Raw genomic sequence first — 23,246 nt, 5'->3', positions numbered from 1 at the left:
TCCTCGACCTCATTCCACCACCATCCACCCAGCATGGCGGAACGAAGTCTACCACAAAAGGCGCCCAACCCTCAGATCGAAGGCCCAGAGCTGGGTGAGACGGGAAGACCTTTTGTTCCCGCCAAAACCCTCCACAGCGACTATCCCGTCAGTCCTCCTCCACCTCCTCCACCACCGCACCTGCCATACTGACCATAGCACCCTCCAGCTCATCGACTCAGACCCCCACTTCAAACGCGTCATCGGCTATGCCCGCCCCAGCGACTACCTCGCCGCCACGGCCTTCGCAGCCTCGGGACCCGCGCTAATGGTCTGGTGGGAACGCATTTCCCCCTCAGAAGTCGGCCGCGGGGGTTTCGCGCAAATCATGCGTCTGTCGGGCTTCATCTCCGTCACGGCGGGTTTCATGCTCCTGTATTCGCGCTCCTGCAATCGCTTCTACGGCTTCAGTGAGAACCGACGGGAAATCGAGATGGATATGCGGGAGATGACGGATAAAGTCAAAAAGGGAGAGCCGTTGTATGGCAAGAGTTCGTTGACGGAGTATATGCAGGGTGCGGSGAGCAGGCAGAGTCGGTATTCGGGTACCTTCTCGCATGTCATGCCTTGGTTTAATTTTGTGAATCATAATCAGCATGGTGTGGATACGGCCAAGTATTATCGGAATGCGGAGAAGGAGTTGGAGGCCGAGGGGAATGGGCAGAAGATTTGATGGGGTGGAGATTTGCGTGGATTTGAGAGGGGAGGGAGTGAGTGAGATGGGAGGTGCATGCGGGACGCTCTACACGGGCGAGGCCAGCCAGCATTGAGGGAGAATTTGTTTTGTACGTATCCGGGGGATGACATCCTCTCAGGGTAGGCGTTGAAGAAATGGAAGAAATGGACAATCTCATCAGGGCGCCATACCATACCATGCCAGCGTGCGGAATCGCCAAAAAACAAATCATGAACATTACCACCACTACATGATCGACCAGGCCCTCAGCATTGCTTGCTCGCTTCCCCTTCTTCTCATGGAAGAAGAAAACCAGCACAGCATCCCCTTCATCTCATCAAAACCACCTCCCACAATCCCACTTTCCATTCCCACTTTCCTTCCATCCCCACTTCCCCACCATCCGCACCATCTAACATTCCCCCTCCCCCACCTACCTCCCGCCCCCGAAATCCCTACCATGCACCTAATAGAACCAAAAAAAACCCGCTTCAGCCGCCCTACAAGTATCGATAATCTCATTCGCTTTCCCTCATCACACCATTACAATATAACGAGAATATCACACCAATTCGTGGAGGTGTGGTGAATGTTACGTTACCTATTAACTACTTGTAGCTCAGAGAGAATGGAATTTTCTTTACTTGGTGTATATATCACTTTCTCAATCATGCATTCATTAATGGGTTTAAACACTTGACTGGATTTAACATTTAGAACAGCTCCTTATATTCGACTGTCAATCCGTTCATTACATTCGACTCTTAATCAGAACTACTCACTACAGTCGACTATCAGTTCGAACAGCTCCTTACATTCTACTACCAGAAAACTCGTTCACAACATCCGACCATCAATCAGAACCGCTCCTCAAATTCGACTATTAATAAGAACCGTTCATTACTTTCGACTATTAGACCTTGCATTTCTACTATAGGACATTAAATTCGACTATCTCAGTCAGCCAGAACCACTCCTCAAAAGCGACTATCAATCTTCTAGAAGCGTTCATAAAATTCCACCGTCAGACATTAGAAGTCAACTGGAGTGATGTGAGTGAGTGATTGAGTAAAGAAATTTGATTCTTTTTTCTTCTTCCATGCTAGGTGGGTCTGACTAAACTGATCTTGTTCTATTCTGCTTCTTCTTCTTCTTCTTCTTCTTCGTCCTCTCTTTTGTGACCCTTTTTGATTTTCTTTCTTTCTCTCTTTCCTTCTTTTCGTCTAGCTGATTGATTGTTTGTTTGTTATCTTTCATCATCATCATCACCACCACCATCACCACCACCATCACCACCACCATCATACCTCCCCCTCCCCCTCCTCTCATCACCTAACCTTAGTAAAAATCCACGTACTAGCATACATGTTAACCCGATCCGTACACCCCCCCTTTTCCCTACAAGCAACCCTCTTCCCCACAAACCCCTCCCCCTCAAAAACTCCCACATACCAAGGCCAAAGTCCCGCACTCCGAATGAGCACTCTGCCTCCGACTTTCATGGCGCGATTCACGGCTCGACATTGCATCGCTGCTTCCTCACCCAAGGGGTCAAACCAATCCATACTATCCATCAAAACGGCAATCGTCAGGGCTTCGGGTTGCATGCGTGCGAACACTTCGGAGAGTTCGTCTGTGTGGATCCGGAGGTTCGAGAGGGCTGGGGGTTGGGAGAGTTTGGTGTGGGATTTGGGGGTTAGGTAGGTTGGGTGTGAGCGGCGGGTGTAGTGGCCTGTTTTGATTAGCATTAATTTTGTGTGTTCTTCTTTTTTGGAGGGAGAGATGACATACCTAACAAACAGAGGAGGTAGTAGTGGTTATCTTCACTCAACAGCGTCTCATTAGCGACGGGATCGAGAGTCTCAACTCCATAATTCCAAATCGCTTGGCCGGATTTCGTGGCGCCGACAGCACCGGGTCTACCCTCACCACTCTTCTCCTCGCCTGTAGTCGGGGTTCCTTTTTGTTGGCGTTTGTAATCTTCTTCAATCATGGCTCTTTGCTCGCCTGGCACCCCGAGGGCTTTCCACAGAAACCGCTCGGAGCCCACGACAAAGTATGCAAGGAGTTGGGAGAGGAGAACACGACGGACACGTTTGGTCCAGATCTCTCGCTGCTCGGCGAGAGTTTGAACTTCACCAAGCTTCTTCATGTCGTTGCGGATGCCTAGAAGACTGCCGAGCCATTGGACGAGTTTGAGAGCGTGACGGCTGCCACCTGTAAAGTACAAGCCCTTTCCGGAAAAGGCTGAAGGACCGACGTGAAGCCAATAGTCAAAGGCGTGGGAGGAGAGGTGTGGTGATAGACGCTCGAGGAGAAGTTGTTGGAAGTTCTCATGTTTACCCTCGCCAAACATCTTCCAGACATCTTCATATTCAAGACTGCGGAAGGCGGCAACTTTCAATTCAAGAAGATGGTTCTGGTTCGGGTTGAGGTCCACGGCGTGGATTCTCTTTGGTCGTTCGAGAGCATAGCTGAGGATATTGTCGCCTGCGCTGGTAATGGCAAGGATGACATCCTCCGAGGTGATCTTCAACAACCGGGAGTCCATACGATTGTCCTCCCACGTGAATGCGTAGATGTACTCATCACCGAATTGGCGATGCTTTTGTAGAGTATCATCGTAGTAGATGCGCGTCTTGTTGTTTTGATAGTATGCGGCGGGAAGAGGGAGGCTGGCTGCGAGGTTCACTACCGCGGTATCGTATGCTTTGCTTCGACGTTCGGTGCTGGAGCTTCGTCGGCGGGTCAAGCTCTGTGCAWGAATATCAAGCGCGCTGATGAAGGGAGATTCGGTCGCTGCGGCGTCGACGGATGCGAGTTGGTGCATTGGGTTGATCGTGCTTCGGGTGCAACCGACAAAGATGTAATATGGGATGCGGAATCCAAAAAGACGGCATCTGCGGTTTGTGCTGATGATGGTTCCAAACTTGTACTCCATATAATCTCTTCGAGCAGAGTCCAAGTTGACCCGGTCAAGCTCGAACCAGGTTCTCCAAAAGACACGGCTGATCCACATGCAATGCCTGTCGATACTACCACCAGTGTAGTTGCGGCCTGCGAACTCAATCTGGTTTTGGACGTAGAAATCCACAACACCAACGATACCATTTGGAGCCAAAAGGTTCGAAACGCTGTCAATCGCGKGGTGAAACTCGGGAATCATGCTCAAGCTGTAAGACATGGTAAGGACATCGGCTCCGACACTATCACGTGCATCTTCCTCATACGCCGGTCGACCAATACTGAACTCGCGCTTCTCCTCGCCAACACCAGCTTCGTGATCCGCAAGACGGAAAGTTCTTGCATCCTGACAGATGACATGAACGTTCTTCCAGCCGAGTCGTGAGAATCGCTGGCGTGCAACTTCGCAAAGCGAGGAGCTGAGATCGACCAGATATACCGCGTGGAAGAAATCCGGGACATCAAGATGTTGACCCATCTGTTCAATGTTCCATCCCGTACCTCCACCGACGTCCACCCAAATGGGCTTGTGGGAGATTTGGCCAGTCTCTCGTCGATATTTGACTTGAGCAGCTACAATCGCCAGCATGTCTTCCCGACCCTGCAAGAGCTTGGATCGTGTGGCATCGTAGATGGAGGCTTGCGAAGAGTAGAAGCTTTCCAGAGCATCCTGCTGGTTGCCCGTACCGTCACCAGTGTGAGGCTTGAGGAAGCATGAGTAGGCGAATTGTCCGAGGAGATGGATTGCATTGGAGAACTTCTTGACCACGCTGAGCTCAGTGAAGAAGAGCAGAAACCAGCCGAGGAGGAAGAATATGCCGCAGATAGAGGCTAAACTGAGTTGATTTTTGGGATCGTCCAGCCCGAGTAAGGAGATGAAGGACGACATGCTCGTTGTGGAAGGGGGGGATAGATACCACGAGGGATGTAGGTAAAGGAAAGAGGGTTGGATTGGAAGAGCAGAAATTCATAGATAGCTCAAAGGAAAGGCGGTATGAGGTACTTCTCTCATCAAGCTCCTTTGCGACCCGCTCGTCATTCGGCCAGCCATCGGAACACAGCCTGTCTTTCTCGTGCCCGTCCGTTGAGAGCACACCCGTGCGATTTCTTCACCACACACAAGATCGACCTGCAGATCGACCCCTCGACGACGACACGCTGCCCCGCCAAAGACGAGCCCGTGCTGGAAGGGATTCTGAGCCTATCAGCAAGCAGCGTGCAGGCATGATGTCGACAGCAGAGGGACCAGAATCAACAACGTGCAATGTTTTCCGGGGATGCAGGGACGGGGTGAGAGCTGAGGTTGGAGCGCGTGCGATCTGCATGCATCGGGTGCCTCCATGTTCGAAAGTTTCGACCAATGGGAAGAGTCGCTGACGGCAGCGTGCGCGAACTTCACGTCTTGTTTGGCATCGATGAGCTCTTCTGCCGTTATACTCCCACGAATACATCCGATGATCCAGGTGTCTTCCTCGGGATGAACAGGATCGGGCGGCTGAGTGCGAAATGTGTGCAATGCCGGTTCTGATTCTGTCGTGTCGTGAAGTATGCTGCTTTTYCTTCTTCAATGGGTGCAGCGTTGTTAGTCAGATCAACTACCTAGTAGGCTGCTCATCAATCTCCTGATGAAGGTCTATGAGGCTTTGCCCAAGCAGTATCTTACCTCGCTTGCTCAAGACCTCACGAGATCAGCACGAGATGACATGCGACAGCCACAAACCATCACGCGACGACAAGCATGTTAAAGGATGTATAGTTGGAGGGAATGTGAGCACTGAGCACAGAGGAGGATAAGATGACGGCCTGAGGTTGCGCCATCTCTCGTTGCTGTTGTTGCTCCTGCTGCTGCCGCTGTATGCGGAGAGGTGGATATGTCCTGCTTAAACATATAGCTGATGCCCCCGGGGCCTGCACAACGGTCGGGCCGAACAAAATTTCAACGATGGGATCCTTCCAAGATATCGAGCCGTGTCCGGAACTCGCACCTGATCTTTTCATTCCAATATTCCAAGCTTTTGCAAGTCCTGTTCGACCCAACGGCTCAGAATCGGGAGGAGGCCATGTTGATGCAGACCAATGCATTGCTGCGTTTGTGATACATATTTGCTGCGTCCAATCCTAGTGGTGGTAATACAATATCGTCTCGTCTCGTCTCACCCGCAATGCAATCCAATCCAATCCAGCCCAAGGTGTCGCTCATCATCAATCGCTCACTTATGCTCGTACTTTGCCTTGCCAAAATCCCATGGCACATATCTATTGCATCTGTTAGCATTTCATGCTCAAATAYGGACAGTCCCATCATCATCGTCACTCCACTCCATCCAACTCACCTGTACTTGATCATACTCTGAATCTGCCTCCTCATGGTCAAAAATACCAGAATCAACCAATACACCACCAAGACCGGCCAGAAGACGGGCAAGTTAAACACCTCGCTCCAACTACACAAGAAACTCAAGCTCACAGCCCTCGTGGCCGAATGCCAGAATTTGAACTCGGGGAGTCTGCGAACAAAAGGCTTGAATTCTTGGTCATTCTTCGTGGGAAGGGAAGATTCGCCCGCGGGCACACCATCTTCCATGTCGGTGTCGGCGTCGAGGGAAGGGTCGAATTTGGGGGAGATGAAGGCGAGGAAGAGGTTGAGGAGGTAAATGCCCAGAGCGTAGGCGACTGTGAGATGTTTTTAGCTTTGTTGTATATTGTGGCATCCGCAGGAGATGGAAGAGGGATGACATACCGATATACCAGCCCTGCGCGACGACTATCCTTAAAGCAAAGGCGAGGAAGATGACGCCGGTGCCTATCCATCTGTAGGCCACGTATGGGGTTGACTTGTCGAGGTAGGATTGATAGATCTGGGAGATGGTACCGTTAGCATCATCTGTCATACTTTCTCTTCCACATGGGTATCCCTATCACTGACTCTTTGAAAGCGAGTTGTCTGCGCGGAAACGGCCGCAAAGGGCGTATCAGGCTCCGGCGCATCCATGTTTGTGAGGTCCTCGGGGGTTGAGGGAGGATGTGTTGGAGAAACCGAGGGAGATTCGCGTGCGCAGTCACAGTCCGGAGACGTGAGTTGGTGGATGGAAAGGCGATGTTGGTGGGTGTGGATGTGATTGTTTGCCCGTTGCAGAAGAAATGTCGACCCTTTCTTGAGATCTACTCCCGCGCCACGCCACGTTGAGATTGGGACGCGAATTCAGGGACCAACGTGGCTTGTACGCTAGGGATCAAGTTCGGCCGAGGCAAGCGAAAGCTTAAGAATCCCGCATTGATAGCTCCCTCTCTCGCATTGATGGTGATGAAATATTGATAGATAATCAACACAATCACGAAGAGTAAACAAAGAATCCCACCATGCTAGCTTCCAAACTCCGCCCCGCGGCCACGCACTTTGGCCGCTACGCCCTCCCTCTCCGCCACCAATCCACCACCGCCGCGACCCCCGCAACAACAAGCTACGAATACATCAAAGTCTCAACGCCCCGTCCAGGAGTCAGTCTAATCGAACTCCACCGCCCCAAAGCCCTCAACGCCCTCTTCACACCCTTAATCCACGAACTCAACGCCGCGATGAAATCCCTCGATCAAGACTCCACCATCGGCGCCATRGTCCTCACAGGCTCCCACAAAGCATTCGCCGCAGGAGCAGACATCAAAGAAATGTCCACGAAAAACTTCGCGGATGCGTATGGTGTGGATTTTATTGAGTCGTGGTCGGAATTGCCGAATACGGTTAAAAAACCTGTCATTTCTGCTGTTAATGGACATGCGTTGGGAGGTGGGTGTGAATTGGCTATGATGTGTGATGTGTTGTATTGTAGTGAAAAGGCGAATTTTGGACAGCCCGAGATTAAATTGGGAGTTATTCCTGGAGCGGGAGGAAGTCAGAGATTAACGCGGGCGATTGGGAAGAGTCGAGCTATGGAGTTGATTCTTACGGGGAAGAATTTCAGTGGAAGGGATGCTTATGATTGGGGACTTGCTGCGAGGGTTTTTGAGACTCCCGAGGCTTGTGTGGAGGGGGCGTTGGATACTGCGGAGACGATTGCGGGATACTCTAGAATTGCTGTCAAGGCTTGTAAGGAGGTGGTGAACAAGAGTCAAGATTTGGGGATCCGGGAAGGAGTGGAGTTTGAGAGGAGAGTATTCCATGGTTTGTTCGGGAGTGAGGATCAGAAGATTGGCATGAAGGCTTTTGCGGAGAAGAAGAAGGCCGAGTGGAAACATCGATGAATACCATGTTCGTAATGATGGATGAAGATGAAGATGATAAAGCAGAACATCAAGCAGCCTTCCTCATTCCCATACCCAAATGGTCCGCACTCCCACTCTCCTGATTCTCAACTTGTTTCCCAGCATCAATTCCAGTTCCCTGCACCGTATCACCACTCCTCTTCGTCCCTATCAACATTTCTCCACATCAGCATTCCATTCCATCCCATCCTACAATATCCTCACTCACACACATACAAACAGGAAGAAGGGAGGGAAAGGAAGGAGAGTAACAAACCTTTGGAAAACTCATTCAACGACAAATTCGCAGCATCCCCTTTCTTCTGCCCACTACTCTTCGTCTCTTCGGCAACCATATCCCCCACGGCCGTCGCAGCGCCTTGAATTCCTCCTATAAATTTCCAAAAACTCATCAGTCCACAGTTCTAAGGAAGTTTAGAATTTAATAAAAGCAATGACATACCGCCTTGCCCTTTCCAGGCCTTGCCCATCTCCTCACCCATCCCGTTGAAATAGGACGCCGTTTTGAAAGACTTTTGGGGGGGTTGATCGTAAGGCAAGGATTTTTACTTCTTCGCTTCGCTTGGGAAAGGTGTTGTTGGAAAGTCTTGAGGCGAGAGGGACAGGATTACACTGGATGATGTAGAGCGAGCGAGAGGTGTTGTGGTACAACGATACGTCATGCTTCGCGTGTGTAGCTGGAGAAGATCCCTGTCATTTGATAAAAGTTGGCAGGGTTGGAGAGCGAGAAAAGACTGGAAGGAGCGTCGAGGTTGATGAGCGATCATGCACGAAATGCCATGATTGTACAAGCACGCACCAGAGTCTCGAAGATTCATCTTCTGGAAAATGTCCTGCTTTGCGTCCATTCAACAAACAGCCAACGATACCATCATCTGTTAATTCAGAGCTATCTCTGAACCTCCAGCATAGGTTCGGGGGTTTCATACTCCTCCCAAACACGCTTCTTCTCACCCGTCACCAGACGCCCACTATCGCGTCCCCATATCTCGGYGCTGACAAATCCTGGGCATTTCAACGTCTCGTCGAAACAATATAGAAAAATCTTTTGTTGGTCAAGCGTCCCTCTCCCGTCCCAATGCCCCATGGTGACAAGAAAACTATCGTTGAAACCTAAAATCTCACTACCATCAAGATGTGGGTTCTGGTGTCTAACAAAGCTTTGAAAGCGAGAGCTGGATGCAAAAGAAGAGAGAAACGGTCAGCAAACATCAATCGCGATATCAAGGCCACCGACTTACCCGATATCCACCACGTTTCTCGTCACGAATTCGTGCCTACCTTGGTGTTGATGGAAGTAGATTCGTACATCTTTCCAAGCGTGTATCTCCGCTATCCGATGATGTTCGTTGAGCTCATCATGGTCTCTCCGTCGCAGTCTTGCCGCTTTCGAGTCGAACAAGATTTGATGATGGTGTTCGACCCTGGCGGGTGGTGGGTTAAGCCTGAGCTCTTCGTCACGGTAAGGAACTGGCAGGATTGCAATGGTACCGAGAGTGAATTCGTCATCATATCCCAAGGGTTCAGGCCTACAGTGGCTCGGTGGTAGGGCTACTAGATTGATCTGTCTTGGAGGTTGCGATGACTTTGGAGATGGGACTTGTTCGTAGGATGTTGCGCTTCGATGTCCGGTGAAAGAGTATCGGGCATGCTCCCACTGCATTTTGATCGTGTTGTTGTAGGAGGGTCTAGGTCCACCCTGCGGGGTTATCATAGTTCGAGTATACCTGAAAATATCTACGGTCTCACTGCGAGCTATGTGAGGAGAAGAAAAGCGTCAGCGACCTCATGGGTCTGTCTTTAGTGGGCATGTGTTGTACTCACAGTCAATGAGCAAAGACATGTGTATCCGTGTTTGCAGTTTGGGATGGCTTATGGCAGTTGCTTCGGGTTGCGATCCAAAGTCTACTGGGAAGGAACGCAACGACCCTGTTTCGGCACTGTATAGCGCGAACTGCTCAAACGGTCAGTAGCTACTTCTCTATAGAGCGCTGGAGATGCACGCTCGATTCATGTTTTGGTTTTGAATGAGGTTCCTCTCGGCGATCCGTTCGCTGATTGGATACATCGGACAAACTGAGAATGATGTGTTGATCGGATGCTGGGAAGTACGAAAAAAAAAAGACGAGTTGGTCTTTGGGTCGAGTCGTACTTACAGAACGTCCACCCTCCAACACAACACCGACAGTCTTTCGATCCACGTGCATAGCCAGCACCGCCGTGGACGGCAGACGAACGCTTCGAGCTGGACGTGTAAGATCTGACAGGTCTTGAGCATAAAGCTTTCCAGAATGCGATGCAAAGGCAACGAGATGCAATCCCAAGGCCATCGAGTGAATAGCTTCCCGTGCATCACCTCTGATTGTATGGGAACTTCCAGCAACTAGGTCCCTCACGATCAGAGAATGACCGCGACTCTTAGAATCACAGATGTATGCCAGACGACTGCCTTTGAGAGCAATGATCTGTCCCGAATGTTGTTCAAGTGGGGGTATCTTGTCGTGGATTTCGAGTCTAGAGAAAGCGCAGCCCAGCCTCCAGGCTTGTGTACGCCGGACTTTGGTCCTGATGGATTCCGTGGCCGTTTGTGATGGGGTTTTGCCAGTGTCCGACGCGTCATGTGTCTCCCATTGCGCAAGATTGGCTCGCAGTACCTGTTCTGATGAAAACAACGAGCGCCATCTCCTACCAACGAGCTGAAGCCGCCACGCCGCGAAGATGGGTAAATGGTCGAGTATGGCAATGATGAGCTCCACGGGCAGCTTCACTACGGGATCATTACGTTTTGAAATCATTGTCGACACGGCAAGTCTCTCATCGAGACTCAGATCATCGACCCATTGTTGCAGTCTAGATACGTCAGTATACCATGACCATGTTGGAGACGAACCGCGGATAATACATCGTCATCCGGTCCTCATTCTCCACGAGGCGACCAACTTCGGGGGACTCATCCATCGACAGGCGTCTTTGGCGCCTAGTGGCGGTAGTCATGCTCGGAGTACAGCGTCCAAACACGAGGCTCTCCGTGATTTGGTGCAACAAAGTGAAGGATCTGGCGCGTGCAGGGATACCTCAGGCAATGCCTGCTTGCAGCGTCGAGGAAGATTGCGTAGAAAAGCGAGCTTCCCCTCCCCGATGGCGGGGAGGAGTAGTTATGGATATGAACTTCTTTTGCCCACTTACTAGCCAGGCAGCAGAGGTGGAGCCTCAAGTTGCATTTGACGGAAACTTCAATCTGGCGAGGGATGTGGTAGGACAGGAAGACCCGAGACGGTGGGTGAGCGGTCTGCAGCTGCCTCTGCCTCTGGAAGCGACGGACACGCCACAAGCTGCAAGGAGGACGCCCAACTGTTCCTCGAATGCGGATTTCGGAGAGGAGTGGGAAGATGGTCAAGACAGGACAGGACAGGACAGTACAGTAGGATTGGATAACAGCACGGAGGATGGACTTATCCCAGGATAGCGGCCCCTATCTTTTGCAAGGTTCAGGTGTCGAGGTGCAGATCCGAGCTCTTTTCGCTTTTGCACCGACTTGCCATTCGTTCCCCGAAGCAATTCAATCAACCCATCCATCATAATCCTCACCCACCACACCACACCCACATCCCCCGCCGTGGGCACGACAGGGCGCACCTTTTGTAGTTATATTCCTCTATGATTTCCGCACATACCTTATCTTCGGGGTAGCATCGATTGTTCCTGCATCTCATCTTCAATTGCCCGCCGGACGGAAGCATCCGCCGAGAGCGAGAGACTCGACCGTTCCTTCGTTTCTCCTCACCTACCTTAATTCTCCATCTCAAGTCGGACCCCGCAAGCTTCGCGATAAGTTGGGAATCGATCGACCGACCTACTACCTTGTCTGGTGAAGGCCAGCGCGACTGCACTCCCTTCCGGACTTGGGTCGCCTTATTCACCCATCCATACATACCATCATTACAGACACGGTGATTCGGTGCTTGTGTCTCGGTGCACCTCGAGGCATGGAGAGAGTGTGAGCTGGGATACGCTGGGCTGGGTAGCAAAAAGTTTGAAGCTGTGGGAGTGCGACTACGAGTGAGAGAAGGGATACACCATTCATTGAAGCTTGGTTAGAGGTCGGGCGAATCTTGAACAAGTGTGAGGGGTATATATACATCAAACATGGCTTCATTGGGAGCACCCTTACGGAGAGATCCCTTTGGCGGCGACACGCGGAGCTTCAGCCCGAGCTTGGGAAAGAATGCGTCGAGCCATGCTTCCGCTTCCGCTGCCGGGGCGGGCGGTGGGGATGCCATGGATGTGAGCCACTCTCAAGCCTCGCCAATGGGTCCGCCTACCAGCAGTCCGGGCGGAGATCGGTCGGGGGAGCAGCAGCAGGGACATCACGATCAACAACAATCAACGTCAACATCAAATGGAGCCACGCAACCCACGGGAGCCGCCGCTGCTGCACAGCAGCCTAAGATTGTCCAGACTGCCTTCATCCACAAGCTCTACAAGTAGGTGCTAGTCATGTCCTGCTGTGAGAGGAATCGCTGACATCCCCAAGCATGTTGGAAGATCAGAGCATCCAGCATCTCATCTCTTGGTCCAACACCAATGAGAGTTTTGTCATGTCTCCTTCGTCCGAATTCTCAAAAGTTCTTGCGTGAGTCCGCCAATCGTATATGCAGTGTGAAGCTACCCGCTGACTCGAGCAGACAATACTTTAAGCATACCAACATCTCCTCCTTCGTAAGACAACTTAACRTGTATGGCTTTCACAAAGGTTGGTCCACATCACCCACCCAACGCCCAACGCCTACAGAAATTGACTCCGTCTCAGTGAGCGACGTCTTTCATACCGGATCTCCCGACTCGCCTCTGTGGGAGTTCAAGCACGGTGCAGGAAACTTCAAGCGGGGTGATCTCGTCGGTCTGCGTGAGATCAAGCGAAGAGCCAGTAGACACGCCTTGATACACCGCGAATCCTTTCCTGCCCCTCCCAAGATGCCAACTCCTCAACCTCCAGGTCCGGGAAATGCAATGGAAGCAATGCCCGATCCTGTGGAAGCTCGCTTAAACGCATTGGAGTGGAATGCACAGGAGCTTCACGCAAGACTGGCCCGGACGGAGGAAGCTTACGCAGCCGTCACGGCCAAATGCCAGACGCTTCTGGAAGGACTGGCTAGATGTCACCATTGGAACGATGAGCTATCCTCCCACCTACTGACCATCATCCCGGACCCTGAAAACCCCGTGCATCGCGACGTTGCGGCTATGYGCCAAGACATATCTCGACAAATAGATCACATACGATCGACGGAAGACCACGACTCCCATTTCTTCCACAAGCCATCCTTCTTCCAGCCCAACAATCTAGCCCCGGAACCACCCGTACCCATGTCGCCTCGGCAAAGACCGTTCGACGACTCCCGTCGGCCGAGTCTACAAGGCCTACCTGGACTTGCTCCACGACCCGGAGGTGTTCGTGCTCCTGTCCCACCATACATGCAGCAACAAATGTCGCCTCGTCGTTATGGTTCGATCGGTACTGGCAGCGGCGCATACTCTCCCTCGCCGAATAGGCCGACTTTCCCTGCTCCTCCTCCACCGCCTCCGCCACACCAACAGCAGCCTCAACAGCAACATCCACTTGCCACCACAAGCTCGCCGCCATCAAGTACTGCACGTAGACATACTTCCGCAGATATTAGAGTGCAAGGCTGGGAAGGCGGTCATCCACCTCCACAATACGGTCAAGGGACATCTCCCTATGCTTCTGGACAATCGTCCTCTGCCTGGCCATCTTCCCCACGCGCCGCTCCTCACAATCCCGGAGATCAGCAGATTCGCGATGCGCTTGCGCAGTATGAACTACCTCGCGTGATCCACCCCGGTGGGTCAAGGCAGCATTCTCCCGCACCTCACGATACAGGAGTACCGTCTTTTACCAACAGCTTCGCGCCCAACTATGCAAATACCAACGATGCGGGATGGCAGATACCCGGTCCGAGATTTCCTTTCCGCGGACTCGAAACTCCTGGTCCGCCGACGAGGAGGAGTAGTATGGCTAGWAACGTCCACTCGCTGCTCAATCCGGCCGATACTGCGGAGCGAGAGGGCGAAGATGAGGGTGCCCATGATGAGAGGAAGAGGAAACGAATGCTATGATGATTGGGATGAAAGTGTAAGAATTATGTGTGAAGGATGGTTACGTGTGAGGGATGGTGTGGCTCGCAGGTGGATGGATGATTTGTTGAAAAGTTACCTTGAGTTGAAAAAGTCATGGGTACGGAGTTATCCAAACGGCTTGATGTACAAATACTGTATTGTTGTACTGTTTGTTTATGCAGGCAGCCATGCAGACGAACGAAAATTGACTCGACTTTGCATCTGCCAGATTTATTTCTCAAGTCTTTCGATTCGAATATCTAGTCCTTCTCACGAGATCTCCCTCAAGGCCACGTCTTAAGTTTAGGTACCTACCAACCAGACATTTCACCAACCAACTAACCCACATGATAAGTAGTCGAGAGGAGAGGAACATGTACTCTGCGGCGCTCCTACATTCCATTCTAAATGGTTTCTAGAATGCGATTTCGAATTCGAATTCACAGGCGAGGAAATTATGCATGATATTCTAGGTCTACGCCCTTTGTTTTTCCTGACTGAGTTTAAGATTCATGGCGTACTACCTCACTGTAAAATAAATCCCATGGACGGCACCATGGAGAGATTTGAGGTTGGGTATGATGATGTTTCTTGAAGTGGACGGAAATTTGTCGTGATGGACATGTTAGGGTCAAGGGCTTGAACGATTTCGAACAGGGTCGAGGACAGAAACCATTTCGAACAGAAAATGACACAAACGTCCGGGTCTGCTCGACGTGATTTGACCCCGTGTATGGACTTTCCAGAGTAGACCTAAGAAGAACTACCTCCACGTCCACCAACCTTATTCAGCGCCTCAACCTGCGCCTCACCCAGCACAATCTTCGGCAAAGCCTTCCCTTCACCCTTGGGCACAGGCATGAAATCCCTCGCAATCAAAAACGACAAGTAAGCTCCAATCGCCTCAGCAGTGACCGTAGATGGCGTGCTTCCATTCACCAACTCGACATCCGCTTGCAACGCAGCCTGCGCATTCCGATCATCCAGGTTGGGCGCTTTGGTCGCATATGGCAAATCCCCAGTGACCATGTGATATAATCCCAGCAGCGCAAGTTCGTCTTTGCCGGAATGGCCTGCTTCGACGTATTGCTCGACTTTACGCTTCCAGGTTTCGTAGGATTCTAGAGGGACGTTGTAGCCATATGTCTCCAAAACCCCTAGGTATTCGTTGAATGTCAAGCGAGGATGAGCGTCGACGTGAGCGAGTTCGCCGCTCWTGCCGTGGAATGAGACGGCGTTGACTAGTTGCGCAACGCGGTTGACGGGGACCATGTTGATGGTGTTCTTCACATCTGGTCTTGAGCCGACTTGGATACAGCCCTTGAGCATTCTGACGAGGAAGTCGTCAGTATTGCTGACTCCGCTCTCGGGATGTCCCATGACATATCCTGAGCGGAGAATCACAGCGTTAAGACCGCGCTTGCAGGCTTCGCGGATGATGTGCTCGGAGACCCATTTAGTCTGGCCGTAACCGGTTCCTAGACCCTGACGACTTGATTCAAGGTCGTCGGATTCCATGACCGGGCGGCCGGCTTCAGATTGTTCGATCAAGTACTCGGTATCCAGTGCACTGGTGGAGCTGATGAAGGTGAGACGCTTGTGCTTTCCAGTAGCACAAAGTTTGATGGCTTCGACCGTGCTAGTGACGTTGGCTGCTTTCAGACTCGCATAAGGATGGAGCCAATGTACGCGAGCGCCGTTGTGGATGACGAGGTCCGCGTCTTCGGCCACCTTCTTGTAGTCAGAATCACTCATCCCGAGTCGAGGCTTCTCCAAATCTCCCAGTACGATTTCGAGAACACCTTCACTCAGCCACCAGTCTTGCCATAGTCCGTAGGCAGTGCACGTTTGCCGAATTCTCTCCTTTCCGGCTTCGAGCGAACTAGCTCGGACGTGTGCGTAGACGTGGTTGGGAACCTTGCGTGTGAAGGCATCGCGTAGGACATATGCACCAAGGAAGCCCKTGGCTCCAGTCAGTAGTATGTTGACGCCAGCTTCTGTGCTCCGCATTGGACTGCTTGATATGCTGGTTGGTAGAGCAGCGATTTGGTTGGGGAGGTCATTGGAGTAATGCTCAGTCTGGAGATCTTCATGCTCCTCGGCGGCGTCGAGTCGTAAACCTGCGGGATCGAGGGAGCGATCAATGTACCGCGCGACACTCTTCAAGGTTGGCTGTCCACCAGCCATGACAGACATTGGAATGTTCGCTCCCTGCCATCTCTTGTTGATCTTGGGCACGATCTGCACAGTCATGATACTGTCTCCACCAAGATCGTAAAAGCTGGTATCTCTGGGCAACGTCTCCGAAGTCTGATTACGACTCTTCAGGTGGAAAGCCCAGATATCGGCGAGAGCAGATTCTGTCTCGGTGCGAGAATCAAGATCTGGTGCCTGTGGCGCCGCGCCCAGAATCTCTGCTTGCTCGGGGAATGGTAGCGCTCTCTTATCGACCTTGCCATTGGGTGTCAAAGGCAAGCGTAGCATGGGGATGAAGAGAGTCGGAACAGCATATGTTGGGAGCTTCTGCTTCAATCTCTGGCGTGCATCAAGTGTAAGGAGCTCAAAGATCTTCATTCGCTCAGCCACACCCATAGTCTCCTTTGCGGAAACTCTTCGGCGGGTTATGCCACCGCTGGGTGGTTGCTGTATCTGCTCCACGTTCTGGCCATACCACTCTCGCCACTTTTGCATGTCGGGAACATAGTAAGAGACGAGGATCTGCTCCTCGCTATGATCGCGCTTGACCAGAGTAACGTTCTCTCGAATCAGGGGATGCTGACTGAGATGAGTGTCAATCTCGCCAAGCTCAATTCTGAATCCGCGGATCTTGACTTGATCGTCCGCACGGCCCACGCACTCGACGTTACCGTCAGGCATGTATCGACCCAAATCGCCAGAGCGGTACATGCGGTCTCGTGGTCCCAGGTATGCCTCCCGCCATGGCTCTGGTGTTCCAGCTGCGGCGACACGCGCCTTGTCTTCATCGACCCATCGCTGATTGTCAACAAACCAATTTGACACGAATTTCTCCGCATTCTTCGCTGGATCACCCAGATACTCTTCCGCGAGACCACCAGCTCGAACGTAGATTTCACCAATTTCACCAACCTCACACTGCCTCTCTTTCTTTTCGCGGTCCACCACCAACAGTTGAACATCGAGCATACCAGTGCCAGCCGGGATGACATCTCCCATCTTGTCGAGAAAGCCGGCATCCTCATTCGCGGATGGGATTTCGAAGAAGCTCACAGCTCTCTGCGTTTCGGTTGTTCCGTACATGTTCTTGATTCTGCAATTCGGTGCGAGCGCCTGAAGACGACGGCAATCCCGCTTGAGTAAAACATCTCCTACAAAGAAGGCAGCATGTAAACTCTCAACCTTTGGATCCGTGCTTCCCAGCAAAATCTGGCCCATTGCTGGAGTCAGATGTGTCACTGTGATTGCATTATCGCTTGCCCACTTGGCCAGACGATCGAAGGTTATGTCCTCCGCTGGTGGAACGATGAGACTTGCTCCTAGAAACAGTGGTGTGAAGATGTCTCTTTGGATGGGATCGTGAGCGATACCGCTCAACATGGAGAATCTCTCCTTCTCGGACAAGTTGAAGCGTTGTGACATCCAAGGAAAGTAGTAGGCGAGCGAGAAATGTCTCCCTTTGACACCCTTGGGTCGACCTTCTGAGCCAGATGTGAAAGACAGTGTTGGAGTGCTGTCTGGTCCGACAACTACGCCTGGTAACTTTGCCTTCTGTGAGATGTGATCCTGCAGACAATCTGATCCACCGGAGAGAGAGCCTCCTAGGATGGTGCCATCATCTTGGAGCTTCAATGCTGGAACCTCTGTGCGAAGGTTCAAATTGTTGCTGATGTAACTTCGGACGGTTGGACCCAGCTGACCAGCATCAAGAGTGGCCTTTTCAATGTTGACCAGAGCTCGAGGCTGGGCGACTTCCAAGTAGATGATCTGCCTGTCTGGTGGRTATGCTGGATCGATCACACTAAAGGTCGCTCCAGYYTTYWWYWYWMYSATMMSRSSAMCMMCSAGATCTACRCCACGATGGGCATAGACCATCACGACTTCTCCCCGCTGAACTCCATTTCCCACCAGGTGGTGGGCCAAGATGTTGGAGGACTCGTTGATCGTCTTGTAGCTGAAATTCCGCTCTCTTGAGGTGGACGATGCTGTCTCGACTACACAAGATCGGTCGGGATGCTTTTCCGCATTGGCGGCAAATATCTCATGAATGGCTCCCCTAAAGTCCGACCAGTGAAGGTCGGACGTTGGGTCAGGCCGAACATCCTTCGCGTCCAATGCCATTGTGGTTGTTGCTATTGTTCCAGTGCTTGAATTTGCTTGCCTTCAGATAAGTGTCATGGAATAGAAGATCACAGGCGAACTACTGGCCGGTGATGTTTTCAATGAGTGAGGTTGGTCTGGTTGGAGTGATGACTGGTCTCACAATGTTTGATCTTTTGCGAGCGATGTCGGGTGTGGATGCACGTCACACCTTGAACTTTTTGGCGCAGCATTGACTTTGACTTTGCAAGCCTCAGGTGTGAACATCCTCCAGCACACAGCGCGAAGTGAGGGAGAACCAGCCCTCGCCGCTTTCTTAACTATCTCGATGCTCGTACCTCCGTGGTACTGCAGGTCAGGATGGTGAATACATAAGGTCGGGACGCTTGGCGGAAGCGTTGGCTGGTGATCATGCCTGATCATCGTACCAGCATCACCAGCCACCATGCACCGTGCGTGGCCTCATAAGCACTTTCATCCATCAAGAACAGTACAGTAAGCATCTTTATTCCATCATGTCGGCCAAAGTCAGCAGTCGTAGTCGACAAAGCAGCGATGCCACCGTCCGATCACATTGGTCAAGACCCTCAACCAAACGCCAAACGACATCAAAGACGACCGAAGAAGAGGACGTGGATGGAAAGCCTGCAGGAGAGGAAGGTCGGAAGAGGAGGACAAAGCACAGGAAGACTTCCCTCTCCGACTCAAGAAGGCTGCATAAGACGAGAACCAGGTCACAATCAAGCAAGACGGACAGTCAAAAGTCGCGGAAGAGTCACCAAAGCAAGAGTTCCTCGCGAAGTGCTGAGAAACATGGCAGGAGAACAAATGCTGAAGAGCATGTGCACATAATAGAAGCAAAAAGCTCCAAGGCTCGGTCACGGAGTCCCTCCCCAAAGCCCAGCTCCCGACGCAGACGCAGTAGCCCTGCGGCGTTGGAGGTTGAGGTAACCCCTGATGATAGCATATCGCAAGTCGGATTGAAACCCAGAAGCAGCCGACCGGAGACGAAGAGGCGAAGTACACATTCGAAGCTGGCACGCATCACCGAGGACGACGACGATGCGCCAGGTTATGCTACACCGCCGCGTCCTGCCAAGAAACACTCCATCTTCGACACCCTTTTCGGCCGGCGTCGTAAAGACGACGACGTGACTGGGGAAGAGAGAGCTAGATCTGATCGTTCTCAGAGGGAATCTAGAAGAAGTATGTCATACATGGATGACATCGACGCCCGCGCTCGACATAGACGAGATGAGGAAGACCTCACCACGCGGATGCGACTTGCAGACCTAAACGACCACAACAAAGACTTTCTTGCACGAAAGCATGCGGACGTCGAGACTTGGGGTTTAGGAAATGCCGCCGGACATTTCATGAACGATGACTTTGTACGGCAGAATGCCTCGCGACTTGCCATGAGTTCGTTTGGAGATGCCAAAATGGGTCGACGTGGTGAACGGGCATCTGGTCGCCGTGCACAGCCGAAGGTGGTTCGCGAAGTGGATGACTCGGGATTGGCACCCAACTTCTTGGGAGATCAGAGTGTTGTTGGATTTGGAGCTTTTGCGCCGCGTACGAGCAGGCACCCGCGTTGATGAAGCGGCTGTAAACGATTTTGACCAGAATMTTTCGGATATTTTGCAGCCGAGAGCATCTCCCGGACATAGATACTACCACCATGTATTACTGTACGAGCTGGAGGCAACGCCAAACTCACACTCATCCTTCCACAACCTCTTCACAATAATCCCAACATTGCACAAAGACCACCTCGGATCGGATTTCGCAATGGAGGATTATGCTCTCCGAACCCCTGAGGATTACAGCACCACCTTTACATCATCATGTCCCATTCGCTTGCGGACATGGCCATGAAGCTTAACAAGTTCAGCCGGATATTCCTCGACGCCATCATCACAATTTTCACAATGCGGATGTACGGTAGCGATGTGAAACAGTACGTACCTGATAGATACACCATACCCTATACAACCCCCTCTGGGGAGGGGAGTAACGAATCTAGACTCGGAACTTAATACAAATTTCAACTCTCAAGGGTGAATGCCAGTTGCATGGCCTGACCTGTTACGGAACGTGACCTTTGCTGCGCTCCAGGGGAGGAGGCACCCATTCGTCACCTTATCACTTGGGGAAGGCCTAAATGTGGGGATTGTGACATTTGCGGTGGATTGGGGTAGCATATGGGGCACAGTACAATACTCGCAACATGACGGTAGACGATTGCCCTGGCCGATTATTGGAATTTTGCGTGCTTCACGTGAGCAATATCACACCGTCACTTACGAAGTTTGGAAAGGCGCAGTCATCTCATGTCGTCTTGTAGTCTTGTCATGTAGCCTTGGACTCTTGGCTAGCTGTGATGCTACGGTAACTTCGAGGCTCCCCTCCTCAGACTCGCTCCGAATTCAGTATACCGCTGATCGCGATCTCTGTCACGCTCGCGCGAGCAGACGCGAGAAGTAAGGCCAGTTCTGCCGCTGGGGAAACGCATGCAAATGGCAGGATAGACCGTCCCATCTTCGTGTAAATCGTCTTCACTTCGTCTCCGCGGTGCGGGTATCATACCAACGCCGTGTCCATGAATTCCACGCTTGCTTATATCGCATCGAGTAAATCAAAAATGATGTAGAGGTGTAGAGGTGTAGAGGTATAGCAAAAGGCATCATAGTCCATCTTCCATGCAGGCAACTGCGACCGCCGCTCCGAAGATGGAGCTCTCAGGAGCCATCTTCAAAGTCACGGCACCCCGTGAAGCTCCAGATCGTTCGCACATGTCGTCGAGATGTTGCTGGCAGAGTTCCTTATATCTAGGATACTTCTCGATGACGGTGCCATTACAAGCCACTGTAACATGTGTCGCTTCGCCCGGCTCGAGATGTTCTGCCTCCGTGCGAATGACCCACAGTGCATGCAAAGCAGTGGCGAGGTAAGCCGCTGCTCGTCGTGACACCAGTCCGGCAACGTCGCGGATGAACTCAAGCTCGCAGAGCCGGATTGTAGACCGGGAGGGATGTGCCTGTATGAATGTAGCTTTTGCAGTGTCAAGCGTGGGCGTCGTATCGCTCTCAAATGCCGCAATAATGCGGGAATCGAAGCTGTAAGGCTGGTCCAAGCCTTCGGGTATCTGTCCATTGAAAAGATCTATCGTTTCGGTGGCGTCTAAAAGTATCAAACGTACGATTTCGCCCAGGTAGCGACCGGTGATGAGGTATTCCAGAGGTTGAAAGTCCGGTAAAGGGTGGTCGGCGTTGAGCATGTCATCCCACCGCGTTGTAGGGAGGACGTCTTTTCCGACCATGCTGAGCTCAGTGTTGATGAGAACACGGTGAGCTTCTGCGTACCAGCTATCGGGTCTCTCTCCAAACTTTGCAGGGTGGAGTGCCTTCACTGGAAGGAAAACTCCAGCATTTGTGCCAGTGCCCAAGATCAACGACATTCGTGTCGACGGGTCTCGGTAAGCTTGTGACATCAAAGTTGCCGCTCCATCGTTGACAATCGCACGCATTTCGACGTTCAGTCCTTTGCGAGTGCAAGATCGCATGATGAGCTCACTCAAATCCTCGCCATCCACTCCCCAGGTAGCTTTGAATCCCTTTCCCATAGCGAGTAACTTTCCGCTTCGTGGTGAGGTCTGCTCCAACGGAAAGGACCATGTGAGACCCATCAGCAGCGGTTTCTCCGGCGCACCACACATGTATCGGTATTGACCGAGCATGTCGCCCATTCGATCAGCCATCCAATCGAAAAATGCCTGTCCTTGCAAGCCGCGAATCTGCTCGTCAATGTGAAAACTCCGTATACGTCTAATCTGCAACCCATCGCCGCCAGGTTTCGACTTTCCAGTAAGCCGTATGAGAGCAATGCGGAATGTCGAACCACCCACGTCCAGCGCGAGAAAGTCACCACATTCGTTACCCGTCGGTAGTGTGTGTTGATATGAGGGTAGCATGGATATATCCGACTTCCGTAGTCTTTCTCTACATTCCTCCTGTAGTTGTAGTGATATAGCCAGCAAGCGCTCTGTTTCCAGCGGTGCCTCGAAGAGACACCGGACGTCGTAGGTGAAGTCGTCCATGCTCTTCCGCTCAGCTACATGTTGCACGCGAGGCCGTTTGGTGTTATGGGAGGGTTGAACTACCCGAATGGCCGACTGTATCATGACACTCATCGCGTTCCCGATCGCGGTGGTCGTTGCTATGAGGTCCAGCAACAAGCACATGCAGAAACGACCCGCTCCTGGGCAAATCGATGTCATGGAGCATGCAACGCGGAAAGCAGAAGACAGGCTAGCAGGTCGGAGGAGGTGAAGGCGGAATGAGGTGAGGTGTTGGACGAGGCCAAGCAAGAGCGAGTGTCATGTGCCAGGCGGGACGTCCTCTATAAGGGACTACAAGGTGTGAGTGAATGGTAATGACTATGGTAATAGCGCCGGGCTAGCATCCGTATTGCAAGGGAGCCAGTGTGTTGAACATTCATGCGGCATGGTGGTGTTGATGCATCTGGCGGGTCCAGGACGGGAACACAAGCCGTGGGACGTTGCGGGTGGACCTTGAGGAAGGTTTCATCGATAGCAAATGCTTGCGATGAGCGTTGCCCTAAAGGCCGAGCGCAACAGGATCCAAGCGTCTGCTCGCTCAGCGATTCAGAATTATGATAGACGGCGGGGGAGAGGCTGCGAGTGCGGATAGATTCGGTGGGTCACCATGGTGTGGGCCATGCAACCTTGAGCGTTGCATCAGAAGTGGTGGACGCCATGCTTCGACGGCTGACAACCGAAAGGATCTGCGACAGAAGCAAACACCTCATGCCCGAATAAGCACCACGATTGACATGTCTGCTCCGATACCGC

General features: G+C 52.0%; 11 protein-coding genes; 4 read left to right on the top strand and 7 right to left on the bottom strand.

Moving 5' to 3' along the window:
• Nucleotides 1-33: 33 nt before the first annotated feature.
• RCC_01684 (probable nadh-ubiquinone oxidoreductase 21 kda subunit) lies at nt 34-712 on the top strand (the record flags this gene model as incomplete). XM_023766975.1 has 2 exons in its annotated part: nt 34-147; nt 209-712. The coding sequence occupies 2 exons, from the start codon at nt 34-36 to the stop codon at nt 710-712; spliced, it is 618 nt and encodes a 205-aa protein (XP_023622743.1).
• A 1,331-nt stretch (nt 713-2,043) lies between these two features.
• On the bottom strand, nt 2,044-4,568 carry RCC_01683 (related to S-adenosylmethionine:diacylglycerol 3-amino-3-carboxypropyl transferase; the record flags this gene model as incomplete). XM_023766974.1 has 2 exons in its annotated part: nt 2,044-2,447; nt 2,507-4,568. The coding sequence occupies 2 exons, from the start codon at nt 4,566-4,568 to the stop codon at nt 2,044-2,046; spliced, it is 2,466 nt and encodes an 821-aa protein (XP_023622742.1).
• Nucleotides 4,569-5,889: 1,321 nt separating this feature from the next.
• On the bottom strand, nt 5,890-6,671 carry RCC_01682 (probable RER1 protein; the record flags this gene model as incomplete). XM_023766973.1 has 4 exons in its annotated part: nt 5,890-5,935; nt 6,013-6,352; nt 6,420-6,537; nt 6,606-6,671. 4 exons carry the CDS (start codon nt 6,669-6,671, stop codon nt 5,890-5,892), a joined length of 570 nt encoding a protein of 189 aa, XP_023622741.1.
• Nucleotides 6,672-7,039: 368 nt separating this feature from the next.
• RCC_01681 (probable enoyl-CoA hydratase, mitochondrial precursor) lies at nt 7,040-7,918 on the top strand (the record flags this gene model as incomplete). The annotated part of the gene is made up of 1 exon (XM_023766972.1): nt 7,040-7,918. The coding sequence occupies one exon, from the start codon at nt 7,040-7,042 to the stop codon at nt 7,916-7,918; it is 879 nt and encodes a 292-aa protein (XP_023622740.1).
• A 49-nt stretch (nt 7,919-7,967) lies between these two features.
• Nucleotides 7,968-8,421, bottom strand: RCC_01680 (uncharacterized protein; the record flags this gene model as incomplete). XM_023766971.1 has 3 exons in its annotated part: nt 7,968-8,086; nt 8,196-8,309; nt 8,382-8,421. The coding sequence occupies 3 exons, from the start codon at nt 8,419-8,421 to the stop codon at nt 7,968-7,970; spliced, it is 273 nt and encodes a 90-aa protein (XP_023622739.1).
• Nucleotides 8,422-8,828: 407 nt separating this feature from the next.
• RCC_01679 (uncharacterized protein) lies at nt 8,829-10,933 on the bottom strand (the record flags this gene model as incomplete). XM_023766970.1 has 5 exons in its annotated part: nt 8,829-9,114; nt 9,181-9,694; nt 9,764-9,893; nt 10,096-10,789; nt 10,842-10,933. 5 exons carry the CDS (start codon nt 10,931-10,933, stop codon nt 8,829-8,831), a joined length of 1,716 nt encoding a protein of 571 aa, XP_023622738.1.
• Nucleotides 10,934-12,085: 1,152 nt separating this feature from the next.
• Nucleotides 12,086-14,077, top strand: RCC_01678 (related to flocculation suppression protein; the record flags this gene model as incomplete). XM_023766969.1 has 4 exons in its annotated part: nt 12,086-12,423; nt 12,474-12,572; nt 12,625-12,692; nt 12,750-14,077. 4 exons carry the CDS (start codon nt 12,086-12,088, stop codon nt 14,075-14,077), a joined length of 1,833 nt encoding a protein of 610 aa, XP_023622737.1.
• Nucleotides 14,078-14,830: 753 nt separating this feature from the next.
• On the bottom strand, nt 14,831-18,394 carry RCC_01677 (related to alpha-aminoadipate reductase large subunit; the record flags this gene model as incomplete). The annotated part of the gene is made up of 1 exon (XM_023766968.1): nt 14,831-18,394. The coding sequence occupies one exon, from the start codon at nt 18,392-18,394 to the stop codon at nt 14,831-14,833; it is 3,564 nt and encodes a 1,187-aa protein (XP_023622736.1).
• A 494-nt stretch (nt 18,395-18,888) lies between these two features.
• Nucleotides 18,889-19,971, top strand: RCC_01676 (uncharacterized protein; the record flags this gene model as incomplete). Its single annotated transcript, XM_023766967.1, has 1 exon — nt 18,889-19,971. One exon carries the CDS (start codon nt 18,889-18,891, stop codon nt 19,969-19,971), a length of 1,083 nt encoding a protein of 360 aa, XP_023622735.1.
• A 539-nt stretch (nt 19,972-20,510) lies between these two features.
• On the bottom strand, nt 20,511-20,703 carry RCC_01675 (uncharacterized protein; the record flags this gene model as incomplete). XM_023766966.1 has 2 exons in its annotated part: nt 20,511-20,622; nt 20,681-20,703. 2 exons carry the CDS (start codon nt 20,701-20,703, stop codon nt 20,511-20,513), a joined length of 135 nt encoding a protein of 44 aa, XP_023622734.1.
• A 356-nt stretch (nt 20,704-21,059) lies between these two features.
• RCC_01674 (related to Hexokinase-1) lies at nt 21,060-22,565 on the bottom strand (the record flags this gene model as incomplete). The annotated part of the gene is made up of 1 exon (XM_023766965.1): nt 21,060-22,565. One exon carries the CDS (start codon nt 22,563-22,565, stop codon nt 21,060-21,062), a length of 1,506 nt encoding a protein of 501 aa, XP_023622733.1.
• Between the last annotated feature and the right edge of the window lie 681 nt (nt 22,566-23,246).

Source organism: Ramularia collo-cygni (genome assembly GCF_900074925.1).
Source record: "Ramularia collo-cygni strain URUG2 genome assembly, contig: RCC_scaffold02, whole genome shotgun sequence".
Classification (NCBI taxonomy): Eukaryota; Fungi; Ascomycota; class Dothideomycetes; order Mycosphaerellales; family Mycosphaerellaceae; genus Ramularia; species Ramularia collo-cygni.
The sequence above is the reverse complement of the archived record's forward strand: the minus strand, read 5'-3'. Positions and strand labels throughout refer to the sequence as shown.